At 39.3% G+C, this 20,184-nt stretch overlaps 1 protein-coding gene across 1 annotated transcript; it reads left to right on the top strand.

The window, feature by feature from the left end:
* Positions 1-2,065: 2,065 nt before the first annotated feature.
* Positions 2,066-15,762, top strand: tm9sf4 (transmembrane 9 superfamily protein member 4). Its single transcript, XM_088331593.1, has 18 exons — positions 2,066-2,168; positions 3,685-3,795; positions 4,473-4,572; positions 4,691-4,847; positions 5,053-5,197; positions 7,410-7,533; positions 7,605-7,726; positions 8,099-8,210; positions 8,373-8,443; positions 8,524-8,656; positions 8,848-8,929; positions 9,009-9,084; positions 10,298-10,381; positions 12,431-12,606; positions 12,707-12,770; positions 12,856-12,975; positions 13,457-13,546; positions 14,727-15,762. Exons 1-18 carry the CDS (start codon positions 2,151-2,153, stop codon positions 14,874-14,876), a joined length of 1,935 nt encoding a protein of 644 aa, XP_088187719.1. The 5' UTR covers positions 2,066-2,150; the 3' UTR covers positions 14,877-15,762.
* Positions 15,763-20,184: the final 4,422 nt, after the last annotated feature.

Genomic DNA, 20,184 nt, shown 5'->3' on the forward strand with positions numbered 1-20,184 from the left:
TAGAAGTGTGTTTTAAGCTTAGATTTAAACATTTCCACTGAGGTTGCAGATCGGATCTCAGGGGGGAGAGCATTCCACAGCACCGTTGTGGAGAACGCTCTCGAACCAGCGGAACACTTCTTGGCTCTATGGATCACCAGAAGACCGGCGCTCTCAGAACGAAGGCTTCGGACCGGAATATAGGGGGAAATCAGACCTGAAAGATATGAGGGAGCAACTCCATGTATGATTTTGTATAATATCAACAGAACCTTAAAATCACATTTTAAGCTAACAGGGAGCCAATGCAGGCGTAATGTGATCGGACTTTTTTGTCCTAGTTAAAAGCCTCGCTGCAGCATTTTGTACCAGCTGAAGACTTGATTCTGGACTTCGGGAGACCGGAGAGTAGTGCATTACAGTAATTAAGACGGGAGGTAACAAACGCGTGAATTATAATCTCCGCATCCGACTGAGACAGTATAGGACGAATTTTAGCAATGTTGCGAAGATGGAAGATAGCGGTTCTAGTAATTTTTTTTCACATGTGTTTGAAAAGACAAATCGGGGTCAAATATGACACCTAAATTTTTAACTGAGTCTTTACTTTTTTATTCCTATACCTCTCTTCTTTCACTTTCTCTCTCCTTTTTCCCCACTTTCTCTTTTTTGTTGTTATCCCTCTTTTTCCATTAATTTTGTTCTTGCCTGATCTCTTTCTTTCTCATTTCCTTATTTCTCTTTCACCCACTCTCTCTTTTTCTCTCTTTCTCTCACTGTCGCTCTTTCTTAAAGGCATTTGTGGCTGGTCAAAATGAGTGGCGTCATCTTGGTGTTGTTTTCTTAGTAAAAACATTAAACAATTATGTCCAACAATCATTATCAAAGTAAAGGACTTACTTATCAGATCATTGTGTAAAAAGGATAATGTATCTGTTCGTTTGTCATGTCTTTTTGGAAGTAATATTTTCAATTGATTGACTGGAAATAAGTCTGGTTGTTACCCAAATGTTATTTATTAAGAAACAATGTGAGATAAATTTTATTTGAAACAATTCACGGGATTTACCCCCGCCAAAATGCATTTTGCCAAAAGGTTCAAAACATTTCGATGTTGAATTTACATTTTGCCCCTCTGTTCTGGAAACCTTAACACATTTACTGAAAATACGGTCTGAAATCTGTCACCTTAATGCCGATAAAATTGGCAGTGGGTTCAATTATTTTGGAAAGATATTGGACTTGGCATTTATGACCCAGCAACAGTTAAGGGCAAAGGAAATATTTATTGTCAATCTTATCATCATCATAGTGAATTTCTACATTCACAAATGTACTAGTAGAAATTCTCTCGTGTATATTTTTTTTTATTGCATTCCAATGTGAAATGAAATATTACATGATATCCATAAAGCTTTCCCTAGAACCAGAAGGTCATTAAAACAAATAATATTTGCAAACATTTTTGGTATTTTTATGTAACTTTGTGTTTCCCCCTGGCATGTCTTATTTTACTGTTTTGTTGTTGTTGTTTTTTTTTTACCTTTTTCTTCATTGGTATTTTGATTTGTTGTACAGTTTGAAAGTACTGTTTATGCAACTCCGTGGTAAGATGTTTGTATGGAAATGTTTCTGCATTTGTTCACTAAAGCATGTATATTAACAAAAATAAACACTTAAAATAAGGTAAAAGATTACTGTATGTTTGAGAGCTATTATATAACAGTAGCATAATACGTTTATAAAAATATTTATTTTGGTACGAATTGTTTCATCATTATTGAAAAGGCAATTATAATATAGTGGGATAATACGTTTTCAAAATTAATTGATTTGGTAAAAAATACATTATTTTGTGTAATTATTTTTAGTTTATTATTAAAAAAATATATATATGAAGAACCCTTTGGGAGCCGAATCAAAGAGGGTCCTCTCAAAAGAGCTGGAATTCCCATCACAAAGCTGAGCAAATTAGTGTGACCTATAATTCAGCGTTTTTTTTGTTGTTGTTCCTTTTCCTAAGATTATAACAGCTTGCAAAATTAATACTAAAATCAACTATTACATATTTGTTCAATTCAATGTTGAGTAATATTTTTACCTAGAGGACTGATAAGGTTTAAAAAAAATCGATGTCGTATGTGTGACGTCACCAATGACACGTATTCAAAATGGCTGCCGCGGCAATGGTGAGTAGAAGAATTACTAATTTTCTTATAAGCACACATTTGTTAGTGTCCATTACAATTTAAAAAAAATCTACGTCTTGAATGATCTCGTAAATCAGTATATTATTATCTGTAACGGTCTTAGAATTGTTAGTGACGTGACTGTTGTTTGCTGTTGATGCTCTTGCTAACTTCCTGGTAGTTAGCTAACGTCACCTAGATGTTGATGTCTGCTGGAGTGTAGCTGATGTGTTGTCAGATCCATTGGACACAGTCGACACAGTAAAGGAGAGCAGGGGCGATTTGTGAAACTGCGATCTGTTTTTTTTTGATTCATTAAATTCAAATAAAAGACAAACTCAGGCTCTATATTAGCTGTGGTCATCCCCGGAGTCATTGATCACATTCCTGACTGTAGTGTTTTCCTAAATACTCTGTTGTGCAAGGTACTACGATTGAAACGTGTTGTCCTGAGTTGTGATTATTGTTAAATAAGTATTCACACCCTATGCAATATTTTAATGTGGAGTGCTAATCTAAACCATTGGTTGTCAACTGATCAGACTTCAGGACCCACCATTCAACCTTAACGACAGGCTGCTACCCAAATCAAGGAAATCCACATCCCAAATATATCCAATGAAAGGGCCGTGCTGTCTGAAGCAGATAGGAGAATATATTCTCCTTTTTGTCCAAAAAAAAATACCAGCAAACCAAAACGATTTCAAGTGCTGTATATACTCTCATGTAAGCCTACATTGCATTTTAGTGACCCCCTAAAACTTCTTTTAGTAGACGCATACTAAAAGCAATTCAAAATATTAAGCAGGGCTTTATTGCCATATACAGTCAAGGAGTGTATTTGAACTTCTGTTTTTTCTTCTTCCAAGCATTATTTTGCCAAGAAAAAAGGCCTGCGACGCACTTTTGGTACCAGACCAACAAGTTGAGAAAAATCGATCTAATCGACACACGTATTTATTATTACACAATCCCTAAATTGTAAACACCTATAACCACAATTTTAATCTGGACATCTGGAACATCTGTATTATTTTTTTAAGAGGGTTGCAATTTAACTTCACAAGTTCGTTTCTCATGGTATGATGCACTGCAATCAAATGTGAATCTGTGTGTTAACAAGAAAAGTTATGCCTATGTTTATTTTTGTTTTTGTCAAGTCACATTTATTTATATAGCCCTTAATCACAAAAATATCTCAAAGGACTTCACAGGATTACAATTACACAATTACCTGATCTTAAACCAACATGCGGGCAAGGAACAACTCAAAACCTCAGCGTGAGGAAAAAAGAAACCTTGAGAAGGGGCCTCACAAGTGGTAATCACCCTTCCAGGATGACCAGGGTGAAATAGATTTAGCATTACAGCACACAAACATAGTAAACACTAGCTAACATGTTGAAAATTTGTCCGGAAAGTGCATGACAGCAACGATGCCCCCAGCCTGTAAACTAGTCCAGAAAGTCTATTTTCTTTTTATAGTTCCTGACATTATTTGTCGTTTGTGTTACAGGGGACGTGGAGGGCCTTGCTGCTGTCTTCCTTGTTGCCTGTAGTGTTTCCCTTCTACGTTCCTGGTGTTGCTCCCCGGGACTTTCACGAGGGGGATATTGTAGATATTAAGGTAGGAAGGGTAAAATTCAATTTTGATTCTTGAAGGTGTAAAAAAATTATTGGGGCGGGTTAAAGATATTTATTTTAAAGCCTTTGATTTTTGCCCAGATATGTGTGCCATTTTGCTATATTGGGCGGCACAGTAGGTAACGGGTCTGCACATCCGCCTCACAGTTAAGAGGTGCCGGCTTTGATTACAGCTATTGGCCTCTCTGTGTATAGTTCACGATCACATGTTCTCTTTGTGTGGGTTTTCTCGAGGCATTTCTGCTTTCCTCCCACATTCCAGAAAAATGCATGTCAGGTTGATTGGTGTCTCAAAGTTGTCCCTGGGTATCAATAAGTGTGAATGGCTGTATGTTGAGGTGTGCTCTGTGATTTGCTAGCAATCAGTCCAGGGTGGGATGGGCTTCAGCAACTTCACGAACCAAGAGAGGATAAGTAGTTTGGAGAATGAATGAATGAATGAATGAAAAATGATATATATTTTAAAATAAGGTGCAGAGTACTGTAGGTGGAGTAAAGATGTTTGTTAGTTGAGAGAGAAGTGGTCTCAACAGACACGTCCTCAGTACAGTATTTCGAAGTGGATAGAAATATTTAATTTTGCATGCTTTGAAAGAGTCATTGTGTTTACTAAGATTGTACTTTATATAAATGTGTCAAGTCTGATCATTTGTTTTGCAGGCAGTTAAGATGACAAGCTCTCACACCCAGCTTCCTTACGAATACTACTCACTGCCGTATTGTAAGCCGCCATCTGTAGTTTACAAAGGAGAGAACCTTGGTAAGTGGTGGTTTGAGTCAGCGACATTTGAAATATTGTGACCTAAAAGAGAAAAATAAAGAGGAAAAACACAAATGTTTTAATGTTTCAACTCTCACACATAGTTTTTCAATTGCAGGTGAGGTAATACGTGGAGACCGAATAGTTAATACACCTTTTACTGTGGAAATGAGCAGAGACAAGAAATGCGAGGTGGTGTGTGACAAGAAAATGCTCAGCAAAGAAGAGAGCAAACTGTTTGCTGAGAGGATACAAGAGGAGTATTATGTACACCTGTGAGTATTTCTCATCTTATTATGTTGTGATTCAAATATTATGATTAAACTACATTGCATTACAAAAGTTCGATCTTAACAAGAATATTTTTATACTGCCATGTGTCAACTGATTTGCACAATGAGGAGAGCATTTTATTAATGTCGGGACATTTCATGGCTTTTAGTTTTATACTAAGCAAATCATTTTCCTGATCTCATTTAGTATTGCAGATAATCTGCCAGTAGCCACAAGGTTGGAAGTGTATCTCAATAGAGAAGCAGGAGCTGAAGAAGAGCTTAGGAAGGACATGATCAAAGATACCCAGTTCGAACATGGTTACAGGTTGGGCTTTGTGGACAACAACAAGGTAAATATTGTGTATGCCAGGGGTCGGCAACCTGTGGCACGCGTGCCAGCAGTGGCACGCGTGCCAGCAGTGGCACGCGTGCCAGCAGTGGCACGCGTGCCAGCAGTGGCACGCGTGCCAGCAGTGGCACGCGTGCCAGCAGTGGCACGCGTGCCAGCAGTGGCACGCGTGCCAGCAGTGGCACGCGTGCCAGCAGTGGCACGCGTGCCAGCAGTGGCACGCGTGCCAGCAGTGGCACGCGTGCCAGCAGTGGCACGCGAGGAGTTAACCAGTGGCACGCGAGCCGAACGCATGGGCAAATAATAATGATTTGTTTTTGTTGTTTTTTATAAGCGCATTTACCTGAAATTTAGACATCTTCAGTTGCGCGCCATGTTATGTAATGGATTTACATTAGGCTTGACGTGTTTTTTTCAGTGTGAGTTTGCACGGCGCCTCGCAGAGAGAGAGAGAGAGAGAGAGAGAGAGAGAGAGAGGGATCCAGCCAACGAAACACACGCGCGCCACGAATGAACGAATCATGACGGTGTTATGCCGAGAAATGCACTCCTGCTGAAATTTGCATCCCGTGATGTTGGATCATTTGTACTAGAAATAAATGACACCGTTGCTGTGACAATGTTAGGCACAGGATGATCTGTTTATCCAAGTAAAATACAAAATACAATTTTTGACGTGTTACGTCTCGTTTGATGATGAGACGAAATCAAACACGTTCGTCTCCTGTTTAGCTGTTGATGATTTGACCGTTCATTTCAGCATGATAAGCTTTAGGGTAGAGTGCATAACAGTTTCAATACGAGCGATTTGAGTAGAAAAAGGCAAAATAAACATGTTACATGCTCAAAAGTGATTTATATACAGTGTGCATTACCGTTCGTTTGCATTCACAACAAATACAAGACGGAATATTTTAAGTTGTATTACATTCCCAACAAATGCAAGACGAAGTGGTTTGTGTTTTATGTTCCCCATTACATTCCCGAAAAGTAATATAAAAGTGAGATAAAAAGTGGTAATAGTAGCGGGAGTGACGTGTGCGCGCTCCCGCTACGGGATGCAAATTTTGGCTGGGGTGCATTTCTCCGGATAACACCGGCTTCTCGAGCGAAAAGATCGTGTGCTCTCCAGCCAGCGTGGACAGATGACTGGGGCAAACACAGACCCTAAAAACCTTTGTCGCTGCTAAAAACACCACCACTGAAGCTATCTAACAAATTGCTCACTGAATAGTAAATCACGGAAAAACATTTACTGATGGCGAATATTTTAAAGAATCGTTTGTGCGTGCGTGCGTGCTTCTGCATTGCTGTTATTTCAAGTTTTGATTTTTTTCTGCAACAAGATATCATTGATGAATGGTATGTTAGCTGTCCATAGCACTTGTTTTTTGATTGTAGTTCATTGTTGATGAAGAACGGCTGATTCTGGTTAATTCTTTTGGTAAAAAGATAAAGTCAGAATGGCTACAGGCCTTTCCACATGTTGTTGACATTCATATTTTAGTTAATTGATTAACAAGAATAGTGGGAGATAAATAGGTCAGTTATACCAGTGTGCCGCTGGAATTTTATCTTTCCAAAAATTTAGGCCATTATTCAGTATTTTTTCACTCTTCAGACGAGGGACTGTAATAGTGATCCATATCAGTACGTGGCAGTAGATTTTTATTTAGTTTTTATGTACTAATTATCTGCTCTTGAGGTAGCACAGTACATTTAATAACTTAATTTGTTTAACAAAGTGCTTTAAGATTGTACTGTAAAAAATAAAAACATAAAGCACATCATTCTTTGTTATTTTAAGTATTATTTTCTTTTTATATACTAATTATTTGCTTATGAGGTAGTACAGTGAAATATTTGACATAACTTCATTTTCAAACATTTTTGACGGTGTGCCTCTGAACTTTTTTATCAATAAAAGTGTACCTTAGTTCGAAAAAGGTTGAAAAAGTTATACGATTAAAATGTATATTCATGTTGTATATTTGGACTGGTGTAAAATGACAGCTTTGTTGGATATTAAAAAAATGTTGTGCGAGTCATTAATCCTGGTGTGCCCCACTGATTTACAAGGAAATTTGAAAGTGGCACTCCGCACTGAAAAGGTTGCTGACCCCTGGTGTATGCTTTTCAGATGCTAGACAAAATATGATCAGGATTGTCATTGTTTTAAAAATGTATGCTAAATGTTGTCTTTGTTCCCTTAGTTTTATCTGCACAACCACCTTTCCTTCATCTTATACTTCCACAAGGAAAAACTGGAAGAGGGGGAGCAGCACAACTACAGAGTAGTGCGATTTGAAGTTGTTCCACAAAGTGTCAAACTGGAAGGTAGTTTTCAGTCCTCCTCGACTAGCTGTTGTCTTAACCCAAAGGTCAACTTGGTCTTTGTGTATTCCCAGATTTGATGGCTGAGCAAAAAGAAAAAACTTGCACCTTACCAGATGCTAGTGGCTCTGCTCCTCAAGAGATTGACCCTTCCAAGGAAAATGAGGTCCTTTTCACGTACTCTGTGCATTGGGAGGTAGGTGCAAATGCCCTGTTAAAATGGTTAGCACACTTTTCCACCACCTACCAATACATTTGTATTCTTTTAAGTGACAGTGTGTAATAAATCGCCGCTGCAAGTCATTGCGTCATAGGAAGCCAAAAGAATACTAACTAGCAAAATTCACAGGTCATTGGCCCATTGCGATATTCCATAAGTGAATTGCTCAGTCTGTTGGCCTCGATAAATTGAGTGATTGATTTTGCCCTCTCTCCCTACTAAACACTGTGGTCAATAGATGGTCAATATATATACTCTGGCACTTTATCACTTCATCTGACATTCACTGTATGTTCAACTAAGATGAACGTGTGCTTAATGCACATGGATTTTTTGTGACCTGTGCAGGAGAGTGATGTGAAATGGGCTTCTCGATGGGACACGTACCTGACCATGAGTGATGTCCAGATCCACTGGTTCTCTATTGTCAACTCGGTGGTGGTTGTCTTCTTCCTGTCAGGTTTGTTTATCAAATCTTGCACAAATATGCTTTACTTAGATGATGCTATTGATGTTATTTAGCTGAGGTGAACTACATGGCTTTCTTGTTTTGTGTTACATACTAGTGAAACCAGTGGAATGAATGGTTAAATTGCACAAAAGCCTTACTTTTTTCTTTCAGGTATCTTGAGTATGATCATTATCAGAACCTTAAGGAAGGACATAGCGAATTACAACCGAGAGGATGATATCGTGAGTCCCTGACGAAATGTAATTCTTCGTCTTGCTTCACTAAATGCTTGTGACATATTTTTATAATTCTCACAAATTAGGAAGACACAATGGAAGAGTCTGGGTGGAAGAACGTCCATGGCGATGTCTTCAGGCCGCCACAATATCCCATGATTCTAAGCTCCCTTCTGGGTTCAGGGATACAGCTCTTTTGCATGATCCTTATTGTCATTTGTAAGTGTTTACTTTTCACATATGATGACTTATATTTCTACAGAGGTATTTTTATACATTAAATTATATAACTCCTATCAGCATTCTTTAAATGTAATTATTTTTTTTTACAAACAGTCTAACATATGTTTTAAGTTGGGCACCTATACCAGAAATTTTATAGTGAATGATTTTCCTATTTTGCTTCGTAGTTGTTGCCATGCTGGGTATGTTATCTCCTTCGAGTAGAGGTGCTTTAATGACCACGGCTTGCTTCCTATTCATGTTTATGGGGTGAGAAACATTAGGATTCTAACTTTACATCCTCCCTAAACGATGCCAAATATGTGTTATTATTTTAACCTTTTTACAGGGTGTTTGGAGGCTACTTTGCCGGAAGACTGTACCGCACACTGAAAGGTCACCGGTGGAGGAAAGGAGCATTTTGTGTGAGGTTTTTACCTCCGTTTCCTATCACAGGGACATTTGTTTCTGACAAAGGATCTCAACTTAACCTGCTCAAAGCATTATTGGATTTTGTTGGACATTTGATGTAACTGATTCCCTATAAAACAACTTAAAAACATGAACATTTTGAATTGAATTACCATTCATGAATATATTTGGCCAGATGTCATTAATCGGGCAGCACGGCGGAGCAGTGGTTAGCACGTGTGCGGCACAGTTTTGAGGTCATGAGATCGAACCTTCCTGTGTGGAGTTTGCATGTTCTCCGCGTGCTTGCGTGGGTTTCCTCCGGGCACTCCAGTGTCCTCCCACATTCCAAAGAACATGCATGTCAGGGTAATTGGCTGGTTCAAATTCATGCTGTCAATACTATGTCAGATTTCATATTTATGTGCACGACATATTATGTCCAAAGGCTTACATTTGTGTCTGCCCAACCAAGTGTTTGTGATAAATATTTGGGTAGTGAAAACTGCAGAAAGGAAACATGCAGTTTTTTCATTTGCCAGTAAATTTTAGCTGCGTTCAATGACCGAATGCACAACAGAATGTATAAAAGGATTAAAGGGGCATTTTTTTAAGTGAATTAAACAAAAACAACTAGTATGGGGTAGGTTAAAAGCCCCACTGTGTAATACTTGACCACTAAAAGGCTTTATATTGTATAATGTCCACAAAAAAACAGTGCCTAGAGCAAAACAAAGTAGTAAGAGCTAGACAAACATGGCGAGGGAGGGATTCCACTATGTAAAAGAAATAGAAATTTCTCAACATTCATATTACCATATGTTTTTAGTATTCGAATTTTTTGTTTTATTTTACTGAATTAAATGTTGTTGGACTAGCTGGTGTACTAGATCTTAAACACTGTCTCTTAACATTTAATATAGTATTTTATTAATACCTTATGCGTTTGGAAATGCTGCATATACAAAAAATATGTATTCGATATTTATTTAAATATAACATAATGAAACAGTATATGGCTAATTTTGGGTGGCGTAGCAACTGTAGAGCACAAGTACGTGGATTTTAGGGACATTGTAGAGAAAAAGATAAAAAAACATATTTTGGTTTGATACATTTAAGTGCAAGTGACATCTCCTATAATATACATGAGTTAAAAAACTTTTTTTCCGGATAACTGTAGAAGTTAGCAATATTATCTACAGTGTAATTTGTATTCACCCGTAGACTGCAACTTTATATCCAGCTGTGGTGTTTGGAATCTGCTTTGTGCTCAACTGTTTCATCTGGGGAGAGCACTCCTCTGGAGCGGTAAGTAGACAGACTATACAAACCCCATTATCTCTATTCAGTCTTTACACTGTACAGTGGGACTTCGCGGTTCGACGTTCGCGGATTCAGAGCTTCGCGGTCTGTAATGGTGAAGGGGCTGTCTGTAATGGTGAAGGGGCTTCGCTACTTTTTGCGGGAATCCCCCTCGGCCGACGACCCTAGCACGGCGCGCCGTTCTCCTTTCCCGGTGTTGTGCCCAAATCCGACTCCAGTACAGAATCCTCCCCCCCTCGCGTGAACGAGCATTCTGCTGCGCTTCCGACAAAAGCGATCGTATTCTATATAATACGCTTATTGAAACCATAAAGCGAGCTAATTAAAATAATTGGGCGATCGTAGTCTATACAATGCGTTTATTTAAACAATAAAGCGCGATCGTATTCTACAAAATGCGTTTGTTAACGCAGATGAAAAAGTCACCAACGTCACGTCTCCCGCTTGGGCCGCGATGGCTTTACATAGCGTTACGCGGCACTCGATGGGGGGAAAGGGGTAGGGGGGACCTGTGGGGGTTAGGGAGCGGTGAAGCGGAAGCCGCGTGGACCCAGCAGTGGCAGCCGTGGGCTACCAGTTCATCAGTACGGCCAGAGTAAGTCGAGAGCCTTCCCAGCTTAGCATGGTGCTCGTGGCGCACGTTAAAGCTCGTGTTTGCTGACGGGATCTCAAAGGCTATTATGCATTACGGCGGTGAAGCGGAAGCCGCACCAAAACCGCTCGCCAGTGTTGTGCCCAAATCCGACTCCCGTACAAAATCCTCCCCCCCTCGCGTGAACGCGCATTCTGCTGCGCTTCCGACAGGCCGTCGCAGTGTCGTGCGTATCGCGCCCGAAAGTACCCACACCGCGGGTTAGGGGCTCGCTCGCGAATAATAAGGATAAGTGGTGCAGATAATGAGATGAGATTTTTTGTTTTTTGAAGGGGCGTCGCTACTTCGCAGATTTTCACTTTTTGCGGGTGGCTTTGCTCCCCATTAAACGGTCTAAAAAATAATGATTAAAAAAAAATATATATATATAATTTATTTATTTATTTATTGAAGTGGCGTCGCTACTTCACAGATTTTCAGTTTTTGCGGGTGGTTTTGGTCCCTATCAACCGGGTCTAAAAATGATAATTTTAAAAAAAAAATATATATATATATTTTTTTTTTTTTTTAAAGGTGCGCCGCTACTTCGCGGATTTTCACTTATCGCGGGTGGTTTTGGTCCCCATTAACCGAGGTCTTACTGTAGTACCTTGTTTATCGCAGTTAAGGGGGACCAGAAACCCCCGTGATATGCAAAAATCTGCGAACTAGCCAATAACACCTCACATTTAACCCCCTATTTTTTACATGTGCTCTGCTGGCCCATTCAAACAGCAAGAGTTGACCAGGCATAAGGAATTTGGGGCCATTCATTTTAGGTGGAAACGAACATGGGAAAAAAGAGTCACCATACTTGACACAACTTCGCTTTCTCAGTAATATTCGAGCGGATATGATGGATCACAACCATTTATTTAATTTCAGGCAGGCCGGAATGGCACTTCTGCTGACTATGGTGCCTTCTGCCAGCCTCTGTTTCAAACATTATGGGATTGAGGATAATGGATCACGGCCGCAAGAGCCTAGTTTATTTTAGTCGGAAATACATTACTGGCAAAAAAGGGGCTGCCAGGCTTGACAAAAGTGTGCCTTTCCCCACTTGCAGCAATATGCATTTGGGGATAATGGATCATGCCTGCATCAATGCAGTTCTTGATTTCGGGGACAGAATAGCAAAAAAAGAGAGGCCAGAGAGGCTTCTGCCCCCCGCTTGCAAAAAAATGTGATTGTGGATAGAGAATTGCGGACATTTTTTTTAACCTGCGATGCACTTTGGCTGAGAAGTATGAAGCGTGAACTAGCAAGGTATTACAGTATTGAATATTTATAAAACTGTGGTAAGACCCATAATTGATTTATACGACAGGAAAAGTCCACACATTTTTCTGTGAATGACATCACCATGGGTATCCGGTACTAACGCCCACTCTGCCCTTGTTCAGGTGCCCTTCACGACCATGTTGGCTCTTCTCTGTATGTGGTTTGGAATCTCTATGCCCTTGGTTTACCTGGGCTACTACTTTGGGTTCCGCAAACAACCGTATGACAACCCTGTGCGCACCAACCAAATCCCTCGGCAAGTCCCAGAGCAGCGTTGGTACATGAACAAGTTTGTAGGGTGAGTCTTGTATAGTCCCAATAAATTGTATTCGACTTGATTGAGGCCTTCCTGTTTATCACACGATGGTGGTTTTTTTTTTTTTTTTTTCAATCATTAGAATCCTGATGGCTGGGATCCTACCATTTGGTGCCATGTTCATCGAGCTCTTCTTTATTTTCAGTGTGAGTGTGATGACTAAATAATTGCCGCCAAAAACTCCCTCACGGTAAATAAAATGAGTGTTCCCTTGTACATCCACATATTTAGGCAATCTGGGAGAATCAGTTCTATTACCTCTTTGGCTTCCTGTTTCTGGTCTTCATCATATTGGTTGTGTCCTGCTCTCAGATCAGTGTTGTAATGGTGTATTTCCAGCTCTGCGCAGAGGTATATTTTTGCCATGTATTTTAATTACATTTACATAAGACTGTTAGTTAAGCATCATGGTGATGTTCTTGCTGATACCGATTATCCTTTAAGTGAGGAATTATATATTCAAATACCCTATTGTCATGCAGCACAGTTGTATGCAAATCTATTAGGCCAAAAGAGAGCAGCACTGTTCCTCCACAAGAAGTGATGAGTAAAACCGAAGGAGGGTGGAAGAGACGTTTGGTTCGTCTGGCGGCACCATCAGGAAGCAAACGCTGGCATCTCAGTGTCGTTGTTTTTGACGCTGTATTTTAGATCGAGTGGAAGTCGGCTTGTAACTTACTTTATGGAATCAGCTTATTTGTTGATTAACAACAGTTTCTTCAAAATTGCAATAACAGATCTTGCTTTACCCATGCTCAGCTTTACAATATGTGTGTGCGTGTGTGTGTGTGCGTGTGTGTGTGTGTGTGTGTCCGTCCCAACTCTGAAAAAGGACTACCGGTGGTGGTGGAGAACATTCCTGGTTTCAGGAGGGTCAGCCTTCTATGTCCTTGTGTACGCCATTTTCTACTTTGTCAACAAGGTAAAAGTTGTCGTTGTAGCTTCTTCACATGTTTGAATTTCAGCAATTATCTCGTTTTCATCACACTCCACAGTGTTTGAAATAACGTCTGCCCGGGGGCGTTCATCTTTTACGTCGGGCGTACAACTTACACAACAATGTCTGCTCGGGTGCCGACAACTTTTTCTAGAAAAAAACAATCTTTTGTTTTTATTATTATTTTATTTTAGTTTTTTCCAAATCAAACGTTTGCTTTATTCCGATTTTGAAATGTTCGTTTGGTTTGGAAATTTCTGAATTTTGGTTCGTTGGGCAATTTGCATACTCTGCAGCAAATCAGAAGCCTGCATCGAATAACTTCCTGCTTCCGGACTTTCCCGAGCCCTATAAGGTCGGGCATTTGTATATCATTTTCCAAAGTAGACGCACGGAGAACCTAAGAAAAATGGATAACTGGTTAGGAATCAAGCCAAAACCTCAGCCCCAGAAGAAAGATTCAAAAGGAGCTAGCAAAATTGATGACGCTACAAAACGTAAACGTACATTAAAAGCACCGTGGCTTGTAGCAGCAGACGCAACGCAAACATTGCATGAATGAAGGTGAATAAATACAGGTACATACTGATGGCAGATGGAAAACAGCGATGTCATATCCATACAATGAATGTTATAAGTAGATTTATAATAAACTTAATTTTCAAGTGTTTTTCTGTTATATATTCCGGTTATTAATCCTTTATACTTTGCATCAACTTTTTTTTTTTTTTTTTTTTTTTGCGATAAGTCTTATTGCGTTTAAAGTTGTGAAAAACGGGGCAGGCAACTTTACGGCTGGGCAGACAACTTTTCAAAGTTGTCTGCCATGGTGTCCGGTAACTTTTTGTCATGAGGTTCAAAAACTGCACTTTATTACATGTGACTAACTACAACTTTCTGTACTGCCTACAAATGGAGCATAATAATGTAGCCTCCTTGTGAACGTGTATATTTTTAGTGACAGTAAAGGTTGTGTATTTTACCATTTAGCATTGGTAGTCTTTATTATTTTTCTATTTGCAAATAAAACACCACAACAATTGTTTTTTTTTTAAATTTGAACAAAAACAAATTTCCAATTGAGTTTGATTTTCATTTTTCAATCAATTTCCTCAAATACTTAAAATGTGTTCTGAAGGCTGTTTTCCTCTTGTTTTCTCTACAGCTGGACATAGTGGATTTCATCCCGTCGCTGTTGTACTTTGGCTACACTACGCTGATGGTTCTGTCCTTTTGGCTGCTAACGGGCACAATCGGTTTCTACGCTGCTTACATGTTTATCAGGAAGATCTACGCCGCTGTCAAGATAGACTGAGTCAGTTGCCGCCGCTGCTGTTGTCCATTTTTGTTAAATCCCCTTTTTTTTTTTTTATAAATATATATATTTTTTTCCCACAAGCACTGACTCGTGTGTTGAGGCGGAAAAGCAAAATGTGTGGATTTTTCTTTTTCGCTCAGCGCGACAGCTACACCCATTGGTTAAATTGGGTAAAATGATATCTAGGTCCTTGGCCAGGTTTTTTTTGTTTTTAAAGGGTTGGTGAACTGCAACCGACACCTAGGGGGCGTGACCCCTGAAAAGACTGTTTGCCTCTTCAGGTGGTTCACCTTGCACACACACCACAGTGGACCAAACATGTTTTCTGCACATTTTCTGTTCGTTCCCTCTTAAGTCTTCAACCTAATTGATCTGTGTTTTCATGTCCGCTGTTTCTTTTCTTGTTGGAAGGATGGTCATCAAATCATTTTCTCATGCAAATATCCTTGTTTTCTTCTGTTCACCTCTGTTTCATTTGAAAGACTGCAGAAAGAGAGGTGAACTGTGGTGGTGCCAGCGCATGTTTTTTTCTGACGTTTAATTGTGCGACATTGTGACTCAAAATGTAGACGGTGTATTAAATGCCCTCTTTATTTTTTACATTTTGTTTGCATATACCTTCTGTCACCACTTTGAACCAATGTATCAAAAAGAGTCTTTTCCACTAAAGCATCTCAATATAACATAAGAGTGTTACTTGATGAGAGAAAAATTGGGGAAGCTGAGATCTATTCAAATACATACAGACATTGTGTTTAAGAAAATCCAACTTGTAACTTTAAATATCCATTTTATGCCTATTAAATGACAGGTGCAGTATTTTTATCCTAGTTTCTCCCCCCCGGGAATTTTGGGTTTAAATAAAGTTACACATTTTTTTTGACCGCTGGTGGCAGTTCATCAACTTCTTTGGAGTTCATTGTTTTTTCATGCAAACTCTTCAGTTCGAACAGAGGTGTAAAACTAATTTTCACTATGGGCCGGATTAGCATAATAGCTTCCTTCGAAGGGCCTGATGTGACATTTAAATGTAACTTCTCCTTTTATTTAACATAACTGAATGTTTTACTTTTTCAAGTCGGAAACAATACATTTGCATGGAAATATTGTAGCCACACCTACAGGTTTGTAATATTTTATACACTAAATATAACAAAAATTACAATTGTTTTCTTTTTACACAATTTTGCAATGCAACAAGATAACACTCCCGTGTAGTGACGCTGAGCGTTGTGGGAAATGTAGTGTTTGGTCAAAGCACTCTTGGCCTATTTTTTTTTTTTTTTTTTTTAATATATGCTTAGACATTTTAAGCTCTCGCAGGCCATGAGTTTGATATCGGTACTAAAGTATTATAGCGCAAGATGAACTGTGATTTACTTGTTGGTTGATTGGATCCCTTAACCAAAAGAGTCGTAGGGGAACATTTCCTGTGGTGTGTCTTAGGCAAGTACAGCCTAGTGGTGGCAATCCCTCCCCAGGTCAACATATGTTTCCACCCAGTCTCGAACTAGGGACCTTTTGCGAGTCAGGCGGATGTGATAACTAGTAAAAGGTCCTATCCATCCATCCATCCATTATCCTCTGTAGGGTCGTGGGGTTGCTGGAGCCCATCCTAGCAATCAGTGGGCAGGGGGCACCCTGAACTGGTTGCCAGCTAATTGCAGGACACATAGGGACAGACAACTCACTCATTCAGACAATTTGGACCTGAAATGCATGTTTTTGGAATGTGGGAGGAAACCCACGCAAACACGGGGAGGACATACAAACTCCGCAGAGGAAGTCCGGTAGCTGGATTTGAACCCATGACCTCAGAACTGTGCCGCACAGGCGCTAACCACTGTTCCGCTATGCTGCCCATAATTCCTACTATTTTAAATCATTTGGGGTGGGGAGGGTGTTGGCGCTCTATGTAGCTATCGTTCTTTTTAAAAGTGGAGAACTGTACTGCTTTTTTATTTTGATCACAGACAATGAAAAATCAAAATGTAACTTCAAGAAGACTATTAAAGTAAAGGGCGTAGTTTTGGCATTGACTGAGGGGTTGTGTCCCCACAAATACCGAACAAGCAATGTTATGTCCCCACCTTAATAAAGCGGGGTTTGATTTTATTATTTTAGCACTGGACGTGACATAAATGCCTGCAGAAAACGGTATTAAAAGTTTTTAAAATGGGCATGATTTACAAGTGACATTGCTACGAATGACATTTCATTTCACATCAAGACACATTAACATTGTAATGCAGTGCGTGTCATGTATCGCTAGATGGTGATCAAGGCCTTTCGTCTAGGCGTGAGTGCAAACTGACGCTTCCATTTGTGTCATCGACACAATTTGAATATTGCTTGCTTTACTCTGGAAGTATGTTAACAGGGAATACTGTTGCGCTAATATTTGTGGTTTGATATGTATGTTTTTATGTATTTGGATTGTTTTTCTAACATAACTTGAGAATTCTGTATAAGGCTTTGCACTTGAAGGATTTACACACGGCGACTGGTATCGCGGTCAAAAATGTGTTACGCTGCAAAAAATGACATTGCTTTTCTGTTAGCGGATAACTGCACATTTTTATGTTACTATATTTCTAAAGGGACACTTCGTAATATTTGATGTCTCAGTGTGGTCCGACTGAAAACTACCGCTACAAAACTCAAGGAAAAGTACAAACCTCGGAGACTCAAAGTGACAAATTCCCTTTTCCCCAGCTTTTATGATAATTATAATTTCCTTATCACAAGTTTTTTTTTGTTTTTCGGGTGTACAGATGGTTTATCATATCAGCTCCCTCTCTGTGAGGCTTTATTTGGAATGATTTGATCCATTCTTCAATTCAAGGTCCATCTTTATTGAGTTTTTTTTGGTTGTTTTCTTTCTTGTTTTGGTATCATTTTCTTCATTCCCATGTTCTCCCCGAGCCTGAGTGAGTTTTCTCTAGGCACTGCAGTTTTCTTCCCTTATCCTGAAAACATGCATGGCAAGTTGATTGATAACTCCATATTGTCCCTAGATATGAACGAGTGAGCGTATGGATTATCTTTCTCCGTGTGCCCTGCAACTGGCTGGCAACCATGCTCATTGCCCAATGTCAGCTGGGATGGGCCCCAGGACCCCTGCGACCCTAGAACTTTGAAAAATAATGCTCTTCGGACCAAAATCAACAACAGGACTGTTGTAATGAATTACAGATCCGACTGGTTTCATTTATCTATCTGTGGCCCTCGCAGTGCACGTGGCACTTCCTCCAAAGTGGCATTTCTTTCCAACATGAAAGATTGCCATTTAAATAACGCTATTAGCTGGAGACGGCAAAATGACCCTTTGGTGATGAATGGAAAGGTCCTGTGATCAATGAATCCATTAGTGATGCAACTCTTACTTGTCTAAAGCAGAACTCGGAAGAACAGATGGACTGAGCCTCGTGTCAGGTGCATCGACATGCTCTGCGATCAAAATGTGATGCGGCCTCATCAGATATTTGAACCGTATCCCTTGAGAAGGCAGCTACTGTTATAAATTAATGCATGCACTCTATTAAAATGCCCTTGCTCAATCACGGCTGAGACCTGAATGACCCTTTTGTCCTTGTCACCAGCTGTGTGTGTGAGCGTCTGTTTAAATAGGGGAAAAAAATCTTTCAAGTCTCATTGATGGCAAACTTTCTGCGTCAATGATGATAACAGGGGCTTGGACTGTAAAGTTATATCAATTGTAGTCATTTTTCTAGCTTTAATTTTGAAAATCGTTAGGATTGAAATAAATTAATCTTTACTGCAACCAGTAAATTAATTTGCCTCTAGGTGTTGCTTGTGCCTCACCATAAATCTTTTTTTTTTTCTCTGAAGGATGCTAGAATTTCTTATACTGATAAAAATTAAATTACATTATTTGAGTTCTGATATGAATTACTAATCCCAAGAAAATTGATTCAATTAATCAGGCAGATTGAAATAGAACACACAATTTATTAACACATACATTTAATGATGGGGAAAAAAAGAGGAGGGGAAGGCGCCGGAGATTATGGGAGTTTTCGACCGCTGAAAATTACTAGCACAAAAAGAAAGTATCCTGCTACAATGTTAGTCAATGTGGAGAGATTTCCTTGTACAGAAAAAAAGATCATTCCCAAGAACCAACAAACATGGTGTTAAATCTGAAACCGTCCTCCTACTTGTTTTTGCAGAGAGATTTGGCCTCGTGCTCCGATTTTTCGCAATGTATGGCCCATGAGCTGAACTTAAGACTAGTGCAGGCCTGCGCGCCTGTGCGATGCTGCTGGCGTGTGGTGAATCAGTCAAGGAGGTGAAAAAGAGGTTGGCGAGCTCAATCTTTTTATATGGACCAGTGATGCTCAACCAGATCGTGGTCTTAGATATCTGATACTCGCAGATTGTGCCTTTATGGGCGTAATCTTAGATATCTGATACTCGCAGTATAGGGTGACAGTGTTTGAAGTTGCTAAACTTGTTAGAAAGCCAAAGAAGTGAGAAATTTGCATAATGTTCTGTACTTGAGAATGTCCCTCCAATCGACATAATTACGTAGGGTGAGAACATTATTTTATCAATACATTGCCTTGGAGATTTTAATTACATTCAAAACTTGGTCATCAGATTTCATTTTGGTACATGGTGAATTAGTATGAGCAGGAACTGTCTAAAAGGGGAGGCAGTCGTTCCATCCATTCCAAAGCAAATGAGGAAGTCATTTTTGTGCTGGGCCTATTTGCTCTACAGAATAATATTGATGGTCGAATGTCATCATTTGGTTTTAGTGCACACTGGTGGAAGGCTCTGGTGTCTTTGTGACAAGGACAAGCTGTGCTGATTTACCGACGTGGAGTGTTGTTATTAATTTATAAAGACACAACCGTCACAAGAGAAACTCTTTTTCATTACACCACAAATTATATCCAAGCATCTCAATTTTCACAGTTTAGGCATTGTTTCAATAAGCCTAACTTTCAATGCCAGCCTTTTTCTAAGATGATTTATTGACTGTCAGTTAATTTTGAGCAATATCATACATTAAAGCTGATCAAGATTTACCTACGACTGCATCAACACACAAAAGCTTTTTTTTCCCCATGGAAAGTAGTTTGTTTAGACACTTTAATTCTTCAAAAGGACATGGTGTATTTTTTCAGGCCACCTAGTTTTAAGAAAACACTTAATAAAAGAAAAAGAAACAATACTAATTTAAAAGAAATAGATAAAAATACATGAGCTATCATACAAATGTTCATTATAGATACACATAGGTTGAGAAACTTGTATTTATTTGATATACAGGTAA

This window comes from Urocampus carinirostris, chromosome 3 (genome assembly GCF_059441175.1).
Source record: "Urocampus carinirostris isolate Australia breed hairy pipefish chromosome 3, RoL_Ucar_1.0, whole genome shotgun sequence".
Taxonomy (NCBI): Eukaryota; Metazoa; Chordata; class Actinopteri; order Syngnathiformes; family Syngnathidae; genus Urocampus; species Urocampus carinirostris.

Coding starts and splice junctions, on each gene's coding strand:
- tm9sf4 (XM_088331593.1), top strand. Junction 4,573..4,690: donor TTACAAAGGAGAGAACCTTG/GTAAGTGGTGGT, acceptor TTTCAATTGCAG/GTGAGGTAATACGTGGAGAC. Junction 8,930..9,008: donor TTCCTATTCATGTTTATGGG/GTGAGAAACATT, acceptor ACCTTTTTACAG/GGTGTTTGGAGGCTACTTTG.